Source organism: Amblyomma mixtum, chromosome 3, assembly GCF_055824585.1.
Source record: "Amblyomma mixtum isolate Tamu chromosome 3, ASM5582458v1, whole genome shotgun sequence".
In the NCBI taxonomy this organism is placed as follows: domain Eukaryota; kingdom Metazoa; phylum Arthropoda; class Arachnida; order Ixodida; family Ixodidae; genus Amblyomma; species Amblyomma mixtum.
Genome location: NC_143014.1, coordinates 229,386,245 through 229,407,469, shown reverse-complemented (window position 1 = coordinate 229,407,469; position 21,225 = coordinate 229,386,245). Strand labels below are relative to the sequence as shown.

The 21,225-nt window shown below is 48.0% G+C and overlaps 1 protein-coding gene across 1 annotated transcript; it reads left to right on the top strand.

Moving 5' to 3' along the window:
- Positions 1-497: 497 nt before the first annotated feature.
- LOC149353958 (kelch-like protein 10) lies at positions 498-20,128 on the top strand. Its single transcript, XM_089575891.1, has 11 exons — positions 498-745; positions 1,346-1,568; positions 6,779-6,928; positions 7,925-8,127; positions 10,710-10,788; positions 12,246-12,445; positions 13,744-13,912; positions 14,955-15,109; positions 16,550-16,728; positions 18,011-18,130; positions 19,923-20,128. Exons 1-11 carry the CDS (start codon positions 498-500, stop codon positions 20,126-20,128), a joined length of 1,932 nt encoding a protein of 643 aa, XP_089432017.1.
- Positions 20,129-21,225: the final 1,097 nt, after the last annotated feature.

Genomic DNA, 21,225 nt, shown 5'->3' with positions numbered 1-21,225 from the left:
CCGCTAAAAGACACCCTCGCGTTAAGATAGGTCCCCCTGTACTTTATACTATCCCCTCACCTCTTTCTTTTCACTTCTACACGCTACCTACTATCCTTTATGTCCGCTGCCCCAGCTCAGGTGCTCCCAGCAGCGATATCAGATGCCGGGGCTAGCAAAAATTCTTTTTCCTTCCATATTCAATGCATAATAAAAACCACTACTACTACTACTACGACACGGATCGCGCTGCAATGGTTCAAACATGGCAAGTCCCAGCAACATCGAGCACAAGCGACGACAATGACGATGTCAACAACCGTCAACGGCCAACAACAACGCGCCACTCAGCGCGTGTCGTTTACCGTTGGCGTGCTTTCCGAGCTGTGAAGGTGGGCCTTTCAAAGCCTCCTCGCCAGTCGGTCTGCTGTGCCCGGCGCCACTTGTGGTCGGACGCTCTCTCGCTCGCTCACCCTGCCCTGCTGACCCTAAGCTGTGAGGAGGCATCGAGACCAGAGATGAGCTCCCCTGCCGTGGCTACTGTGGACGCCAACGCCGACGCGTACAACCTCATCACCATCTGGTCCGAGGCCGGTCTGCTCTTCACTGACCTTGAAGGCCGACAGCCGGCGTTCGCCCCCGGAGCCGCTTCCCGAGCCATGCCCGGACTGAGCGAGCAGAGGAAGGCCCGCCAGTTCTGCGACGTCGTCTTCAAGGCTACGGACGGAGAAGAGGTGTGGGCGCACCGGTTCGTCATGGCAGCCAAGTGAGCTAACGCTCTTTTCTTGCCCGAATGTCCTCTCGGACCGTTTCGCCTGCAGTGTTGCAGTGTTGAAGGTGTCCGTCACACATACTGTAACTGACGCAGGCTTTGGCCATTACTGACCCTTAGCGTGTACGTTATTCAAATGGTGGCGTTATTTATTCATTATCGGTTAACTCAAAGTCAAAACGAGGACTCTGCGTCTGTTACATATTCAGTAAGACATTTTGAGCCCGTATGCCTTACGCATCCGATAACGGAAACATTCGGAGCCCATTGTTCATGAAGAATGTTCATGAAGAACTGAAGTGATATAGGAAGAATGTAAACTACGATTAAGATCGCCCGTCGTTAGTCTACATCGATCAGACGAAGCGTTTAGTTGGTATCTTTTTAGTTGGTTGGCGCATCTAGAAGTAAGAACGCGTTCCCGTTTAGTGCGCGGTCTTCTATAGCACAGCCACGAAAATTCATCAGGCTGACTCTTTGTTTTGTTTCTTTAGCGTGTACTACGGCAGCCAAGCAGAGCTACTTTGCTTCCTGTTTATTCATGTGAGGGGTTTTGCCTTTTTCGCGTTCCTCTCGCCGCCCCTCACACTGCAGGTTCTCCGGCTGCGGCAACCTCTTCAACGTAACCAGAGAGGCGATGATCAAAGACCAGGATCAGGAGAAGCAGGAGTGGATGCCACCCATCCGCGTGGTCGTGAGTGACATGAGCAGCGACATGCTCGAGCTGCTCGTCGACTTCGCCTACCAAGTGCCCCTCCACGGACGTATTGGGCTACACAACGTCGGTCAAGTGCTCGAGATGGCCGATAAGTACAACGTGAGTTGGGGACATTGAACAAGACGGAGTCCAGCTGTGCACTGACAGTGCGCTGCTGGCGACACGGGATCAACTGCTTGACAGAAGGGTTGATGGATACCTGCTGTAACCTGTAGCATGGGGCAGCATGTAGATAGATACAACGGTAGATGAATGCACACGACAAGAACTAGCCCAGCCAGATGCCATGAACAGCTGCTGTTTGAGACGGAGAGAGCAAGGACAACAGGAGGCTGTTACGATAGCGAAGCTCACTGTCCCCATGCTGTGACTAAATGTGTTTGAAGATGGACACATGGAACAACTGACCTGCAGTCGGATATAACTCCAGGATAAAGCGGAACTAGACCCACCAAACTGCCATTCATGAAGTTTGGCAGTTTGGTGGGTCGAGTTACCATTATCCCTCAAGAGAAAAGTATACAACAGCTGTATCTTACCGGTACTCACCTATGGGGCAGAAACGTGGAGGCTAACAAAGAGGGTTCAGCTTAAGTTAAGGACAACGCAGCGAGCTATGGAAAGAAAATGATAGGTGTAACGTTAAAAGATCGGAAGCGGGCGGAATTGGTGAGAGAACAAACGCGGGTTAATGACATCCTAGTTGAAATCAAGAGGAAGAAGTGGGCTTGGGCAGCGCTTGCGATACGGAGGCAAGATAACCGCTAGTCCTTAAGGGTAACGGAGTGGATTCCAAGAGAAGGCAAGCGTAGCAGGGGGCGGCAGAAAGGTGGGCGGATGAGATTAAGAAATTTGCAGGAATACGCTGGCCGCAACTGGCGAAGGACAGGGTTAATTGGAGAGACATGGGAGAGGCCTTTGCCCTGCAGTGGGCGTAGTCAGGCTGATGATGATGATGATGATGACCCACCAAGGAGGCCTTCCTACCAATGGTATTGGCCTATTGCAACGTCGTTAAGGTCAACCACGTTTCACTTACCACGGCCGCTAATAGATGCGCACTAAAACATGCGAGGTGGTTAAGTGCGACATCATGAGAATCGGTCGATGCCATTGGTTGCAGGGCCTCTTTTGAGTGCCATCTCTGGCTTCATTCTTGAGTTATATTAGACCAGTGTCGTCTCTAACGAAGCGACAAAGTGTGGCTTCAAATACTGGACGGGACCCACGGCAGCGGGAGAATTCCTACAGACGCTGGAACGAGAAGATTCGAACTGTCGTCACTGCAACTTAGCGTGTCCAGAGAGGCAGTGTGTTAGTGCCGAGGCCAGAACCGCAAGGATAGCGACTGAAACGACATTCTCCTATTTGCCGAAATTAGAGTCGCTAAAAAGGGACGAAGAACAAGAGAGTAAGATGACAGAATAGTGACAGAAGACTGGAATGTTAAGTCGTTCTAATAAAGAATGGGTAATTAAGATAGGACACCGCACAGTACAAGATGACAGTAGGAGAAAGCTGTCTAGACTAGCGGTGAGGACGCTACGCCACATCCCAAATTATGGGTGCTAAAGCATAGAGTGACAGAAAGAAGCACGATACTGTATCAAGCAGTTAGGATGCTTGCGGACTGTGGCTGTAACCATAATTGGTTCGTCTGTTTAAGCTTTCTAGTTTGCTTTGATTCTTTACGCCTATACGCTCGTTCCTGCTCGAAAGCAGAAGGCCGCTAGACCTAAGTGCTGAAATTCTGCACATCTGTGAGAAATATTTTGCATGCATGCATCGTCTTGAGTGTCATGCCTCGATGTATGCATGACTGAGGATATGAAAATCAATAAGTGTACAAAAAGGGTCGTACAACGTGTCGAGGCCGGAGGGAAGCCATCACCAGAGAAGGCAAGCGTAGCAGGGGGCGGCAGAAAGGTGGGCGGATGAGATTAAGAAATTTGCAGGAATACGCTGGCCGCAACTGGCGAAGGACAGGGTTAATTGGAGAGACATGGGAGAGGCCTTTGCCCTGCAGTGGGCGTAGTCAGGCTGATGATGATGATGATGATGACCCATGGGGATGCTGAGTGGCAGCTGACGTGTGCGGTGTTGTCACTTGCGGCATCACTGCTGGGGGCTTCGACTGTCGCAGACTGGTTATATGTGGCTCCCGGAGGTCCGATGCTGGTTGCCGCAAACCTTTGGCCCAGGTCCACCACGCAGAGAAGACGTGTACAGGCGGAAAAGTTCAAACGGGTGACCTTCGGGTGTCTTGAATGTCTCAAGTGGCTCCTTCAGTGCAGCTGTGGTTGCGACGTCGTGAGAATGGGCGGGGTAGGTGTTGCGCGTCTGCTTATATTCCGGTCTCGAAAGAGTGCGAAGGATGACGGTTTAGGACGACACAAGTAGCATCCGAGGCTCAATAGGCTGACGGATGAAGAAACTGGTGGGAAGATCAGCAGAGTAGCACTCTTCCAAAGGGAGGATGAAAGCCATGGATCCCATGCTAGCAAGCAGACGTGGTTGTGACCAGTTTCGGCCTGTGCTCAGAAATGAGAACACGTAAGAGAGTGTGCCCGGCGCCGAGTCAACCAAAATCGTGCAGGACGGAGTAGAGATGCTCAGATGTTGGCGGTTGGCATACTTCTCGCGGACTGTGACGCATTCGGTCAAGCTAACCGATGGAATAATCTCAGAATGCGGGTAACAGGTAGCAATAAGCTACCGAAGCAGTACGAGTCTTTCAGAAAGGTGACAGAGCAATCTTGTGGTATGAGTCTACATTTCCGGGTGGACACACCATTATTCAGCAAATTAGACAGGCCAAGGCTGGTGGCTGCAGCAGATGGCCAGGCCCATAGGCTCTAGGTCTTCTTGCGCAAGGCTTGCTATCCTTGGGTAGTCTGTTTACCCATGGAACCGGAGAAACGTGAAGAAGACGTGATTGAGGCGTGTTGATCTATCATCAGCCTCTGCATACAGCGCATTCCTTCCCAGTATGTGTAGCAGCCCTTTGAGTCTCGCTTAACCTCGGGCACTTTGCGGGATGTGACCAACTGACGGTTTGTTGAGGACTCCAGGTGCAAACGTTTGCGCACATAGAACAAGTAGTGTAAAGGGTCGGTCCGGTCAGTCCCTTCGTTCACGAAGGTGCTGCTGTGGACAGAGTTTAAGCAGCCACGTCCGAACGGAGCATTGGTGCCAGCGTCGAGCCATTAAGCAGAGAGACAGGTCCATGAAGCACGACGCGCAGGGGTCAGCTGCGACGGAAGTGACCTTTCTGTACGCGTGCTAGAAGACATCGTGGATCGTGGAGTTACGACGACGATCAAACTGGGGTGGCTCGGGACCTTCGCCGGCATGAACCGAATACAGAAATCAGGAGCGTAGAGTCGCATAATCGGTGAAGAAACGGTTGCAAGGAGGGTCGGTTGCTGGACACTGCCCGTCGGAGGCAGCAGCGGCGTAACTTTCGTAGGCTCCATGGAGCGGCTCATCGTAGATGTCGACGAGCCAACGTGCAGGCGTTCAGCACGCTGGCAATCGGGAGAGACGTCAGTCTTAAAAGAGGAGGCCGGAAGACGAGGGTCTCGATGCACGGTGCTACCAAGCAGACGTGGTTCTGTGACCAGCTTTGTCCTGGACTCAGAAATGAGGAGAGATAGCGCAGCTATGGCTGCCCGGTGCCAAGCCAATCAACCAGCGCGATGAAGAGTTGAGATGCCCGGCTGCGTATTCGCTAACTGCAGCCTGTACAGCCACATGGCTTGAAACCACGGTGAATTGATCACGGTGACTGAAGATTGTCACTACGGCTTACCTAAAAGGGATAATAAATCCTATTAAACGGCGTTATATGGCACTAAGCATCGCGATTTGCGACCTAAAAGGGAAAAAAAAGGAAAAAAAAATGAAAATAAAAAAACAATAAAATTACAGTACAGAGAGCGGAGTCGAACGGCCGACCTTCCATACGCAACACGTGGCTCTAATCCACTGCGCCATAGCGGCGATGTCAAGCCGTCGTTCTGAATGAATATTTATAACCAGCCTTAATGTGGCTGCTACCTGCCGGTGGGCGGCGCTGTCATCGCTGGCTGTACCGGCTGCATTTGCGTGCGTGCGTCACGCGGACTGATGATGATGATGATGTCCTCAGGCTTAATGGCACATACCCACGGCTGCGCCCGCTCCTGTCGCTTCGTTGTCGTTGATCTGGGTCAGTCTCAAGTTAAAAAAAAAAGAGAAAATTAAGCGATGGCCCTTCCCGTGCATTCAAGTGATAAAATTGACCATGACAAAGATTGTTATTGAGAGATATAAACATGATGTCTTACACCATTTATGATTGCTCAGATGTTTAATATCTATTTGTTAGGACTGATGGAATCGATAAATGATATGCTATTTATCGATTTTCCCAACGTCTAACCGTGTCACCCACGGGATGGTGGTGAAGCACCAGCGAGAGCACCTGGCTAGACCAATAGAACTTTTCTCAACAACGGCGATAAAACAAAAGATAACTTGTTACCGTGCAGCTACGAACTCGGCGACGTTATCATCAGTATCATCATCGCCACAAGTGTCCCCTTACCACAAGCAGCCGTGTTCCTGACACCGAACATTGCAGCCAAAGGCGTCATTCATTTCCTCTGCAGCCATGTCATGCTGTGCATATTTGCGTTTTTAAAAGCTGTCAAGGAAAGTCACGGCGTCCAGGCTACCGCTTCTGCCCTCCTGGAAACGTTAACGGCCAGAAATCAGGGATTAGGGAAATGAGGATGCCTGGTCTTGTTATTTTTAAGAGAGGCGGTTTACACGTCGATACCAGGACACGATCATGGACACTTGCGTGAACCAAGGGCCAAAAATGGGACCTATTTGGACTTCATGTTTCTGTGAAAATTGGAAGATGCAGCCGGTAATAAATACAAAAAGTTCCCAGAGTACACATGAGCATGCGATTTGCACGGTGCCTTAACGCACGTGCAACGAATCTTCCGTTCGACTGGATAGTGGACAGCTATGACGTTGCCCTATTAATGCGCGCGTATAGAGTTTAGATGTAGGGGAACCTAGCTCATAATAATAGGGACATTACCATGCCACAAAAAGTTTTTTAGCTGAAATAAGACAAAAGGCTTTTACCTGTAGATACTCTTTCCCACTTCGAGAAAAAAAAAATTCTTCGCACTCCCTGGGCAGTCCTCGAAGTGATCTTCTCTGAAGACTCTTTTTCAGACTTTTCGCTTTGTGCAATAACTCCTGAGCTTCATTGGAATTTTATTTCACTTCTATTCACTCTGATGACGCAGATAAGCAAGATTCGCGAACACTGCATCAGCATGCTTAAGCAGAACCTGGAACCGGACTCCTGCATCGACACCTACCATCTGGCCCTCACCAGGGGATACAACAACCTTGTTGCAGATGCCCTTCGCTACCTGATCCGACACTTCGATGAGGTGTGAACTCCAGGGCGAACTTCAGCGACACTACCCGGGTTGCATGTTTAGGATGCTGTAAACCGAAATATGTTGAAGAACAAGCATACTCCACAGACGGGATAAAACTGCAGTAAAATGGAACGTTGAGCTAATTGGTGCGTCATATTTCTAGAAACAGTTCAAAATATACGGACTAGCAAGCAGATGGGACGACCGTTGACTGTTCACGTGCGAGAAAAGTGCACATAAGACAAGCAGGCAGATGCTTGAACATACGATTAAGGGAAGACAGCGGTTCCTTGATTAGCGCTCCGTCCTCGAGCCAGGCACTTCATCACAAAAAATATCGCCACGTATCCAGGCTTCGCCAGGCTTCGGTGTTCTGCAAGCAAAAAGATACAATAGCAAGAGTATTGAAAGAAGCATACCTTATCCACAAGAATCGTGACACGTGTGTAAGCACCCCGTCTGTTGTTATTCATGATTGTCAAATTTCCTATCTAGACGAGCCTGAATGAATTTCAGTGCTTGGTTTCTTATCTGCGAACATGCGCACTTGATCGCGAAATTCTACTTTTTTGTGATCTGCTCCTTCAGTTGATGGTAAGCGTTGGTTCCATCTATTTGTCTGTCCGTGTCTTTGGCGCTGTTTCCACAAATACCGCGAGCTACACTTCAGCCGTGCAGTCTAAACAAATAGAATTGAATTTCAGCATATGGGTAAACTTTATCTTATTTTCTACATTGCCTTATCTTCTTGTCTTACCTTATCTGTTATTAATGTCTAAATTCTTCGTTAACAGATGAATATGCAGATGCAAACCTATCGGGAAGGTTGCGAGAAGCATCATAAGAAAACTCGCTGGTTTACTTTCGAAGGCCTCACGCGGACCTGTTATGAGGGCAACCTGCTTACGCGCAACATTAGACGTCATATGTAGGTGGCAACACTCATACGTTCGACTTAATTGCATCGTTCAGTTGAAAAAATCGTTTTTCTTTCTCTTGGCACAGGTCTGGGAGAACGATGAGCAGTTCCAGTCTCTCACCCCTGAGGAGCTGCGGACCATCCTGATGGACAACCGGCTACACGCGCCTAGCGAAGTGGACGATACTTTCCGCTCGATCCTCAAGTGGATATCCACAGACGTAGCGGAGCGGAAGAAGTACCTCGCCCAGCTTCTGCCCCTCGTGCGATTCGCGAGCTGCACCGTCTCGTGAGTTCCACGTCGCCCTAGGCCTACTTCCGCGGTGTGAGCGCTCTGATTGGCTTCGAAGCCGGAGGCAGAACAGCAGGCTGTACGGTTTTCCACAGTTGCCGGTAGTCAATAGACGCCTTTAGCATACCGTGTACCGTGTTACTCTTACCGGTACCGGAGTACCGGGAGCCCGCTGTTGGATAGATGCGGGTTAGGAGTCGTTGCTAGCTCGCTGCTGCTGCTGCTCGCTGCTTGATGAAACCGCGGTCAAGCTTCGAACCCGTTCCCACCACCACCAGGACATGAGTGCCGTCGAGTCAAAGAGTTTGGTGATGGGAGGAAGATTACTAGAGGGTTTATTTAAATTTTTACATCAAAGCGAATAGAAGTGAGACTGAAGTGAGACTCTTCTGCCGCATTCGTTGTCAACTTTTATATCCTTCTCGTTCCCTCAAGTCTCTAGGTTGAGGACGCCCACGAGGGAGTGGGAGGGGCCTAGAGCTTTCTTTTGTGTGCACAAACACAACGCCGCACTTAGGGTCACGCCACCGTCACATGTTGAGTCTGAGGGAAAGAAGGTTGCCGTCGAGGTAGAGTCGACTGCGGTAGGTGGTTTCCGGCCAGCCGAAGGTTCCCGCGGGTCACCGACATCTGTTGTTCATCATATCACACCCGCCGCTCGAGGCCGGAACGCGAGGTCACGAAAAGGTCGGAAAGTGGTCCCTCGTCCTTGGAGATGTTCGAATGATGCCCGCCAGCTTGTCGCGGTGCTTGGCATGCCAAAGAGACACAGGAACCGAAGCCCTTTGTTCCCCGGCACGGTCACAGCAATTGGGGAAGATAACGTCCGTCTCCCCGCGGCGGCGGCGGCGGCGGCGTTCGACACGTGCGGACACTTCGGAAAGGGGATCTGGTTTTGCTTAAACTTCAGCCCCTTCGTTTTGGTCCTGCACTCCGACCGGGCAAACTCCATAATTGGAATCAGCTGTCTGAGGTTGCTCGCAGCCATATACAGCAGAAACAGGTGTGCTGGCTGGTTCCAAACGAGACCCGCTGACGTCGATCTCAACACCACCCACTGCCGGTGAGCATACGCTCATTGGTCCCCATGCTGCAGGCGCGTGAGCAGCTGCCAGGTACCTGGCGCCATCTGGCGCCATCAAGGCGATTTTGCGCATGCGCACTGGCTGCGCGCAGGCTCCCGGTACTCCGGTACCGGTAAGGGTAACACGGTACACGGTATGCTAAAGGTGCCTATTAGGCAACTTTAGCGTGCCGCGTACCGTGTTACCGTTACTGCAGTACCGGGAGCACGTGCGCCGTCAGGGGCATGCGCAGAACACCTTGAGAGCGCCATATGGCGCTAGGTACCCGACAGCTGCGCGCGCACCTGCCGCATGAGGGCCAATTAGCGCGGACGCGCTAGAGGTTGGCGGGCTTTCGGTACTCCGGTAACCGTAACATGCTACGCGGTCTGCGAAAGGTGTCTTTTATCTAATTGCAAGTTATGAGCAACATCGCCCGGCCGCTAGTGGTCTTGACCAGCCCTAATTTGAGCTGATCTGCTAGCCAACCACTAGAGGCCAAAAACAAAAGCGCAAATAAACAGACAAAACCATCATTGTGAAGAGAATTTAAGGTTGATTTTTAAGTCAGTTTAGCAACTTTAAACATTCCAAAACGAGCATTTATGCTGTGTGGATTGTTTTCTTTATTTTTTAATGAGTAGGGTTGTCAGATTTGGACTAGAAAATACATCTCACCATGCGAAATTTGCCTATGACCGGCAATTATTATTATTTCAATTAATTTTTTTCGGTTCGTTTAGTTTCGATTTCGACACTAGAACGGTGACTATGACGTACAAGAGGACTTGAGGTCACGTGAGGTGTTGCATGTAAGAATTTCACCGTAATCGCTGTTCGTCGTATTGGTTCGCCCTTGGAGCGGGAATGAAAACAAATGAACAGCCAGCTATTACGTAAGCTGTTACTTAGACTAGGTATGCGACCATAACCCCTGTCACGCCATAGCTATCACTCGCTTATTTAAACCAAATCTGAGACAACATGCGACAAGAAACTGATAAGCGATCTATGGGCCGATCTGAGGGAAACGTTTAGCATTAGTCTTTCATTGTTCTTTGTATGACACGGCAAATTGCACACACTTCTTTACATCAATATTTGTTGCAGACTTGGTCTTTTTTGGGTGGAGTACGGGCGAGTTGGTTGCTCAAGTTAACGTGGTCACAGCGCGAAAACGACGTAAGGAAAGGGAGAACAGGACACACAGCCCTGACTTTCAACTCATGAGTTTATTCAAGGAAATAGTGAATACATACAGAAAACAAAGCATGACACCGCAGGAGAAAGAGACCATGTGACTGAAAAGGATATATTTACAATCCATGGGATAGGTATTCTATTTTTTTTCGTAGTTAACTAAATAGATGGGTAGCTCCAATATGTAGTCTGCAATCTTGAGAATAAAAGGCAGCATAATCTACCAGGGACGATTTTTCAATGCGCCTTAAGCGTTTTATCGATCACTACATGACTGACCATTCAGTTTTAAGCTTTTCTTTTTCTCTCGAGCAGAGAGTTCGACCGGGTCGTCACCGATCCTCATGTCCAGGGTGACGGAGACAGCCTCAAAGTCCTCAATGCGATCCATCAGGTCGGTTGCTGGTCTGCATCAAGGTGGTTTACCGCCGTCTTAGAAACAAAGTGAACTTAAGGGATTTCGTCTGTGCTTTGTATATTCTTCACGCTCTCGTTCTCATTGGGCTAACAAAGTATCAGTGACAGCTGTGCCGTCAGCCTCTCCGCTTTTTCTTAGTAAGCGTGCGCATTTCCAGGCCCACATGGTCCGCATGACGACAGATGACGCAGTCCCAAAAGCGCCAAGCTCAATGCTGTACAGAAAGAAATATGCCCACGATGATGACTCGTGTGCAGTGGGTGGTAAATCTGACGAAAAGAACTGAGGATATTCTGCAGAATGAAGAAGTATCCACACAGATGTCGAAGCAGACAATAAGTATCTTAAAAAAAACAACAAAAGACAAGATGCTATGCCAAGTATTTTCCATGGTTCTAGACCAACTAACTGAAATGTCGGTTTTACTACAAGAATTGTCCACAACGCTTCAGGGTTTGGGGTAACGAAGGTAACGTGAGTGGATCCGCGGTAGATGTTGGTTATAAACGGTTAGACTGACGGCTTAAAAGCAGGTCAGTAAGCAATATATATAAGTTTACAACTGAAAACCGTCCCAGAGTTAAAACCAGCATAACCTGTACTTAAAAAGGACAAAATTCAAAGTAGCTGTTTTTAAGGTTGAAAGACTGGAAAAAAATTTACACAGAAAAAAGTGACGAGCCTTGCGGCTCACGTCATCACCCTGTACCCAAACTGGCAGGGTGCTTTCAGCATTCATTCATCCAGCCATCCACCTGCTCCCGGGCTCATATACTCGTTGAGACTGAGGTAGTCTGGAAGTTTTTTTCAATATTTCATTTCCCTACGCATGAAAAACCGTAAAGCGCGAAGAGATAACGAACTCTTTAACCTGGGAGTGGTTTCAGCAGCCTATTTCTCAGCGCATGAAAAAAGTTTTCGTCAGCGTCAGACTGCACGGCTTCGCTGCCATCTTTTCGTGTACAAAAGATGTGCTCGTTATAGCCGATACGGAGAACAGATAACCAAAAGTAGCTTTTGGTAGCGGAGTGGATTCCAATGAGAGAAACGTGGGAAATACGACACTACGGAATTTGCCATGATAGGGCGGCTACAGCTGCTGTAGTACAGGACTCCGAGTTCAGTGTAAGAGGTCTTTATCGAAATGTAGATGAAACGTGGCTTTTACTTCGTTATAGCCGTAGCTTCGTTATAGCCCGTGTTGACCGAGCTTCCAAGGAGAATCGCTATTCCTTCGTTATATTCATTATTTAGTTATAAACTGTTTATTTATTACGAGGTTCGACTGTACATATGCAGACCAGCCTGCACTGTATTTGAGTCCTTATTATTCCGCACTGAATGAATTGCTTTGATGAATATGAATGGAGTTCATGAGGTGATGGCCGAAGACCATGGTCTGGGCTGTTCTTGATGCCGCATTCCCCGCACAGTCGCTGACTCGCCAGTCGATGGCGCTGGGCGAGTGTGCTGGCGTCGACCTGTCCTCGAAGGTGTGGCTCACCCCGCGCATCCCCAAGGACATCCTGTTCCTGTTCGGGGGCTGGACGTCGGGTGCGACCAACAACATGCACGCCTTCAACTGCCGAACCGGTGCCTGGCGCCTCCTGGGAAACCAGTACACTACGCCCCGGTATGCAAAGCGCATTTTTATTGCAAAAGCAATACTACGCTCATGAACGGCCTTTCGCGTAGCGGCGGCCGGTAGCCACGCTTGACCTTTAGAATGACCTCTGACGTCACACCAGGGTGAGAGATGGGCTACCCAGTCGAGTCGTCGCGCAGCGGCGGCCGGTAGCCACGTGTGACCTTTGACGGCGTGCCATGCCTAGTGATGTCATAGCATGACGTCATGCCAGGGTGAGAGATTGGCTGCCAAGTCGAGTCGTCGCGCAGCGGCGGCCGGTAGCCACGCGTGACCTATAGACGCGGCGTACTGCGTTCCTTTTTTAGACGCGGCGCGCCGCGTTCCTTCCGTTAGAGGCGCTGCGCTCGCTTTCGCAACCTACCAGGCTTAACCAAAGCTAAGCCCCCGACAATTTTTTTATGCTAACATGCGCGTTCCCCCTTCTTCTTGAAGAAGTTCTGTCTGCACCGTGAAATGGGCGAATTGTTTCATGTTCTCAAGGAGAATAATGTAACAGACCCCCCTTATAAAAACGGTCTATAGACAGTCAATAGACTTCTTATAGGCTCTATTGCCTTCCTATAGATATTTATTTTTGTCTATTCATAGTATATAGTCTGCTAAAAGTATATGACCATAAATCTGTGGATTGTCTATAACATTTGTATTGGCTATAGACTGTTCTCTAGGATTTGTCTATTAGAGAGTTCATAGACTTTATAGACAGAAGTTATAGACAGTCTATAAACTGTCTAAAAATTTTGTGATGGTGCAGACAAAAGAATTTCTCTAAATGTTGGTCAGCGCACTAAGGCCCCCCCCCCCCCTCCCTCATCTTTTCTACGTTGTGCTTCCACACACTCACGCTATGTCAGCCTATCCTTGGCATTCTAATGCGCATGCTCACAACTTAAGCGTAAAAAATCGCTTGCAGTAAAATACCCACCTACGAAGCCCATGAAACAAAAGTGATCCAAATGCAAATGTGATGCGCCTCTTTCCTTTTTACTGGCCACATGCTTCTGGGTTCTGTCAATGATATGACGACCAATGAGGCCAAAACAGACTGCGTCATATGGGTCCTTGTTACAAAGTTTTGAGGGCACTAAGACGACAAACGGAAAGAAGTGGACGAACAAGTCGGTGAATTAGTGCAATGTTACTCTCTACTTCTGTCTGTCCGTCGTTTTAGCGCCGCAAAATACGTAACTTAAGGAAATAGCCCACACGGCAAAACCTTGTTTCTTTTACCATAACTTCTGGGTTATGCGGTCGTCGGCGCAATGTGCTTTCCTCCCCCGCAGGGCGTACCATGGCGCGGCGGTTCTTAACTCTTGCATTTACTTCGTGGGCGGCTTCAACGGCCGCGAGTGCTACCACTCCGTCGTCTGCTTTGACGTCAACCTGAACCGATGGAGCCACAAGGCCAACATGATGCAAGCCCGCTGCTATGTCAGCGTGGCCACACTGCAGGCAAGGCACTACGAGAGCGAAGGCAACCAGATCTCTCTCGCATCTGCTCTTGTCCTTCCCAGTTTTAACGCGATTCTCGTCATTATAGCGAAACGAAGCATGCTCAACGGCCCTCTGGACAAGCCATTCGTCAGGGATGGCCTTTCTACAAATAGTGGTCCAGCAACGCCGGCTGCAGCGAGAAAGGCATACACGACTACCATGCATTTCAAATCAATATCACTTCAAAGATGTCGATTACGAAACTCTGAATCCGTCAAAACCAGGCATATTCCGCTGGCAGTGCTATGTAGTTTAGTAGGGTGAATCAAGAGCGAGTTAGTAACCTTTTGAGGCTCGAAATTTTATTCAAGCAGCTGAACGCTCAGACTATAGTTTACAGAGAATAAAACAAATGAGGTGTCGGAAAGAATTTGGCTGTATTTAAAATTAGCATGATGAGGAGTTGGCCCCTGCAGAGCTTCTCTTCGATGTTCTAAATCTCACATCCACAAGCCATTGCTATGCACTGTAGATGAAGTATGCGATAGGCTGACCTAGAAATATGCTAACAATCAGTTGTCGTTCACCTCTTTCAACGTGCGACGGCTGGTAAACCGGACCCTTTCAGTGTGTTTCCCGAACAAAAAGAAGGGAGGGCGGCCGCCTGTTCTTTTTATGTTATGACGTTCAAATTGCCTTGTCTTACAACAGATGATAACAGAAAGATCAAAGCTTGTGTGGTATGCGACAAAAAAAAAATTTTGAGGCGTTGCTCTGCAGAAACGCTGCGAAGCAACTGGGCAATTAACTATCTCCAGTACTCTAAACAGAATGGAGTAAAAAGGATGTAAACTGTCCTCTAGCGCACACCCTTCTTTAAAGAGTATGTATTCTCTTTTTACTGCCATATAGGTGTATTCGTGTTTAGAGCGTGTGACGCACGACAAGTCCTCCCTTTGTGCTAAAAGGGCTTAAAAGAAATTCTGATGATGATGACGACGTTGGTGAACCCTTTTCTTCCTGTACCTGGTCTCTGCCTGGATTTCTCGTCTCGTCGCAGGGTCTAATCTATGCCATGGGTGGCTTTGATGGCCGCCTGCGGACTAGCAGCGTGGAACGCTACGACGCCAAGAAGAATCAGTGGACCCAGGTTGCACCCATGAATGACGTCAGAAGCGACGCTGCTGCCACGACGGCTGCAGGACGAATCTACATGTGAGCTTGGGGGAATGAATGTGATTTAGCGAAACTGGACATGCTTGCAACTGAAGGTCAGCTCGGCCGACAAGCAGAGGTTTTCTCGCCAAAGTAGTGCAGATCGATAGCTGGACATCACGCAAAGAAACACTGTCATTAGGAGAAGAATATAATTTTCTGAAAGTATATTGAATGTCTCGTTAGCTTCACACAACTTGACTTGTTTTTGGGAGCTTTCTGGAGGGAAATGCTATATTATTTATTGTTGAGCAGATATTTTGCCTCTCGTGTTTAGAACAACGAACTAGCTCTGGTGTGGGATATTACTCGTACTCTGGGGTGGGATATTAGGGGAATAAGGCTTTGGGAAGTATATGGGGGAGGAAAATAAGAAACAAAGGCGTGTAAAAAAAATTAAAGCATGTCAGTCATGAAATTGGGAAGCGGGCACTTCATGTTAAAATATAAATTCCATTTGCACTAGTGCTTAGCCAATAGGCTGTATTTTAAACTGGTGAAGTGTTCTCTGGTGGCATGTTACATCAAAACCGGTTACAGTCGGTGAACTGATTCGCTACCACTTTCCGTATGTATGTCTTGCTCTAAACTGTGTTGAACGTTGCCCTCAACCGCGCTCAGCCAACATCCACTGCAAAAGACACGCATATACTACGGACATGCAATTATTGTGTTGTGTTGTGTTGGGTTTTATGGCACATAGGGGACATGCAATTAGGCCTGCCCTTCGATATAGGTGGGTACTCTATCACAGGAAAGCGGTTGATCGATCTAGTTAGTGTTCAGTTGATATCATAGGAACACTAATGTTCAGACACGGACAAAGGGACGAAATGGACGAAGGGACAAAGAAATACTCGCCCACGCTCATCCCGTGATCTCAGCTATATTACAGCAGCTTGCCTGCTCTTAGCTATGCACCTAACTTCCTGCCACCTCATGGGGTACTTTTCCTTCCCTTGAAATATATTCTCCTACCCTGAAAGGCCGGCGGTCATGTGCTCTTCATAATATTTGGTCGCATAAAACCCATTTCTTTTTTATTTTAGCTAGGACATCATCAACCGGCATTGCTTCTCTAGTCCACGTCGCTGTCTTTCTGTCTCTAACAGTCGCATCACTTGAGGTTCCATTTTATATTGCGGTGGGTGGGGGTGGATAGGTTGGCCACACTTGGCTCAGAACAGGGCTAATTAGCCATCACTTTTATAGGCCTTTGTACAGCTGTGGAGGTAAGAGGGCTGCTACTGATAAGTAGCCGGGTATGCTTGTGTAATGTACAGCTCACAACCGAGATGGCGCCACGTACACGCCCGGTTACGGGTTTTGGCATGCGTTCTTGAGAGCGGGTGCATATAGTATCCTTGAGGGTTGGGCGTGGTACGTAGAATGCATATTAAAAGCTTCGCCCCATCGATTGCTTTCTTCTTCTCGGCTCAGCGTGGGTGGCTTCACGGGTCGGGAAGTGCTGGACACGGTCGAGTGCTACGACCCGTCATCGAACACATGGACCAGGGTGCTGACGATGTCCACGCCTCGGAGCGGTGTCAAGGTCGCCACGCACAAGGATATCATCTACGTGATCGGTGGTTACAACGGCGTCACGCGTCTGTCCACAAGTACGCTTTTGATTTGTGACCACGCTTCTTGGATTACAAAGCGAGACAAGGTGAAAGAGAACTTGTGGTCTTAGTAGTAACGGTTTTGGTCCAATAGCTCAGCGGCAACCAAGAAGGCAATGCGCTAAGCTCCAGCTTGTGATGTACAGCAGTGAAGCGTTGAAGCAATAACGCAAAATTCAAAGGATACAGCTGTTTCATTAAAATAGGTGTGCATGAAAATGAGCGTATAAAACAAGTCAATGTCGCAAAGGAAGGTGTTCATCCTGCTGGGGAAAAAAAAAACAGCGCTGAGACGAGGGACTAAGAAAGAAGAAGACAACAGGACCGGCGCTTTGTCCTCCTTTGTCCTTTCTTTGTCCTTCGTCTCAGCGCTGTTTTTTTCCCATCAGTATGTACCAACTAGCTCAACTCTCCGTTTTGCTGAAGGTGTTCATTTGGAATCCTGTGGCTCTGAACAAAAAAGTTTCGTTTTTTATTGCCCTCTTCAACGCTTTATCATTTGCGTTAGTTTTAGAACCACCATGTTGGAAGAATCTTGCCGTTTGTCCGTATGAAGCCTCTGTTGGCAGTAGGAAAGGTAGAGAGAGGGAACGTGGGAGAGGGCGGGAATCAATGGGTGGCTGGTGACGAAGAGGAGAGGGAAATTTCCTTCTCCACTCTCAGGGAAGTGGGAAAACGGGAGGGATAGCGAATAGAGGGTGGAAGGTGACGGGTGGCAGGTGGGGGATAGTGCAGCGAGGGCTTGGCGTGTCGCGCCACTCGCTCGCATGGTCTGAACCCTTTAGCGGCGGCTGCTGCTCCGTCTGTGGCGCGCATTAGTGCTAACGCGTACTCTGCCACATCAGTCCCATTGATCGTCTAAACTTTATTCATGCACGTTAGCTAGTCCATTAATTTGTATCCATCCATATAAGGCAGGTGTCCAGCGTGACAAACGCAGCGAGGGACAAGGGTAGAGGAAAGAAAAGGGGGCCTTTAGATGTCATGAGTGACGTGCTTATGTTTGGACCAATCAGTGATCGTCATTATGAGCGTTCAGCGTGAGAACGGTACCGTATACGCTCGAAAAGTGGCCTTGACAGGTGTCGGATCTATTTTATCCTTCCATCCTCATGTTCTCGCGAGGCCTCTACACCATTCTCGAAAAACCCATCTCCCTCTCTACAACAACTATTTCTTGTATGCCATCCTGCTTACCGCCACCTACAAGTGGCAACAGTCTGTCATCAGAACAAACTAATACTTTTTCCCTCTCCTTCATCCGTGTTTCTCTTTCTAGTGGAGCAGCTCGACACCAGAAGGGCTCGTTTCTCCGAGCTGCCCAGCATGAGCCAAGCCCGGAGTAACTTCGCCGCTGTCGTCCTTGAAGGGTTTATCTACGCGATAGGAGGCTTCAGCGGTGTGTATACGCGCGCTATTCACGTCTCTTGCGCATGCGCACGAGACAAAGAACGCAGAGCATTCATCAAAGCGGCTCAGTCAGCCCATTCAGTAGGTGGACGTATATATAGACCCCACTGAATCAATCGGGTCGCCGCAAAGAGCGGAAGTAATGGGGGGGGGGGGGGGTTCTATGGTATTCAGTCTGGTCAAGACATACATGTATGAAGTATAATCGAACTGACATACGTATCTGAAATCTATATTTCAAGATAATTATTTGGGAACCCTTCCACGAGGAACACGAGGACAAGACAAGTACGACAAGCAGCTCACTTTTTGCCGCAGATTCTTTATCTTCCGTCTTATTTACGCAATACTGCTGAGCGAACAAGGCTTATAGGGTAGCCCCGGAGTTATTCGACGGCCACGTATGCTGACGAAGAATTTATGTGGGAGGTTTTAGTGTGCAGCTAGCTTTCATCCTGTAGACATGTAGTTGCCAGAATAGAAAAAAAAAAGATTTCTTTTTCTGCTTTGAATTCACGTATGTTTGTGCCGAAAGAAGTGAGCCAAATTCAAGGCAAAAGAAACTGAGCCTTGTGTGGCATAGAGTGGGGTTAGAAAATTATCTGGCGAAAGTCATGTTAGAAGGCGTTCGCGAATTTTCTCGGGTATGGTCACAGGACGTGTTTAGTTAGAGATCGGTGGGAATTATACATTTCTTTATCTCGCTTGCAGCAAGCTTAGCCTCTCTGATTATGATGGTGAGGATGACATTCAGCCTACATTTTTGCTCATTGCTTTAGGACCATCCCAAATCCTTAAGAGATTCCATTGTGCCGTCTTTGCCGGAAGTAGCCTAGCAACAAGGTTTGTTTCATATCCGTGTAGTGGAGCACTTATCCCACCTCTTAAGCTTTAAAGGCATCTAACGTAAACTGAAACATTATCCTCTCCTTTTGAGACATTTTGGTGTTTAGGGACGCCGTAAAGATTCCACTATACGGCTGAGAAGCAAACCCCGTTACTTGTTTAGTTTTGGCAAAGATGGTATATTGTAGATTTATGAATTGTTGATAACTGATTCATCTCAGCACCTGATTTAGAAATACATCCTCTGGAAACGGGCAAGGGTTGCAAGCTGATACGCTTTGCATGACACCCGCTTCACTACGCTTGCATTGCTCAGAGGCAATGGCGGAACAGATGCAAACAAGGCGAATACTTGTACATGTACAAAAATGAAGATGCAAGTGCAACCCAAGGCCATGGAAGCATCTCAAGACAGATAAAAAACAAAGCAATACATTCCAATACATAACAAAACGTTGCCATCTTATTATGCGAAACATAAGGAGCTCGTTGGCTCGTTTGGCGACGTCCAGTGTCACAGCTGGGTAGGTGCCAAGTGTCAGGTCACGTGACCACATATGGTGGGTTCGTATGACGAGGTGTATGACTAAGCATCACACTTCATGCGCGGTCGTGACAAACATGTAATGTGACGTCGTACAACCGAAACCGACAACCGGTAGGGACGTTACTGACCAGAAAATGAGAGCTGGGAGTGACGTCAGCAAACCGGAAGTTTTGAAAAACGCCTCGATGGGCTCCTTGTGCTGCAGCAACTCACGCTGGGAGGTGTCTAGGCGTCCATTCGTTGCCCATAATCACTACTGCGATTGTTTCGTTCGGTTTCAGGTTTGTTTATTGCTTACTAATAAGCTCCTCAAAAGGGGTGGTTCAGAAAGCGATAATTAATGACGCTCACCTTTAGTGATTTATTTCCGCCTTCACCGCCCCACTAGGACTGACGACCGTGTCTCTGGTCGAGCGGTACGACATCGAAGGCCGTAAATGGTATCCGGCTCAACCCATAAATATGAACTGCAGTGCCTCGACGGCAAGCATCGTATACGATGTAGCCAATCCGGGTGAGTATATGCCTACTTTACCATACTTTCGTGTAATATACCTCTCAGCAGAATTCCCGATCGCAACTGAACCGCATTGACGTAACTTCTATACCTAATTCGTGTTCACTGCAGTGCTAAAATGCAATTCAGCTTCATCAAAGAAGCAATAAAGTAATTAATCGCGATAGACTGTTCAGTCATATAGTACCTCTGAGGGCGAATGATATTAGTTGGCATTTTATTTGCAAAGGTAGATATTCCACAGGTCAATTCCTCGGCTTGCTTGCTAGAATATTGCGAGCATATCTAATGCGTCGCTAAAGTGAATTTCATCTGCTGCTGAATGTTGTACAGTAAATGTCAAAGGTCACCATTGGGCCTTCATTATGTGAACTAGTGCCTGTAATGTTTGATATATATTGCATGCCATCGGTTGACTTTGTCACTTTGTGTTCACTTGGCACCAGTATTTCCTTTTTTTCGGAATACTTTCTGTAAATATTATTATCATCCTTATTTTTATACTTTCCCGACTTAAACGAGACATTTTTCTTTGTAACACTAGTCGCGAAGGCATTTTTCTAAGTTCGTTTTGGTTTGCATTAGAGCTTTGATGTCTCAAACAAAGTAGCTCGTTCGAGAGCACCGGAAATACGAAGGGTGCGCCTCAGAACGCGTTGCAAATAAAAAAAAGAAACAAAAAGAGCCTTCTAAAAAATTTTCCAAAAAAAAAGAGACGTACAAATTTATTTTCGAAAGGAGTGCACGACGTCGAAGATCTGACCTGTACTGTCCATCTGAGTCCTACTTAACATGATGAGTGGCTTTTCCTTGAAGGTTACAAGAAAAATAAGTGTAGCGGAACCTAGTGGACATTTTCAGCAGCTAAAATCCTCCAAAATTTATCGGCTGAGAGGAGTGGTGGCCAATCGTGATTTAAATACTGCATTGATAACTGCAAATTCTCAATAATCTGTCTATATTCAAAACACCGCGAAATCGACTCGGCGAGCATATAAATTTGCAGCAATAAGGAAAAGTTGGCAAACTGGTACTGGCCTAAAGCACTTATATTACCTTTACTTGCCCTCCTTATTGTTTTATTGCGCTCCCCACATGTTCGAAATGTACATTGTATAAAGGAGAAGAACTGATTTCACAGATATTGACTGATGGCACACTGATAACAGATGAC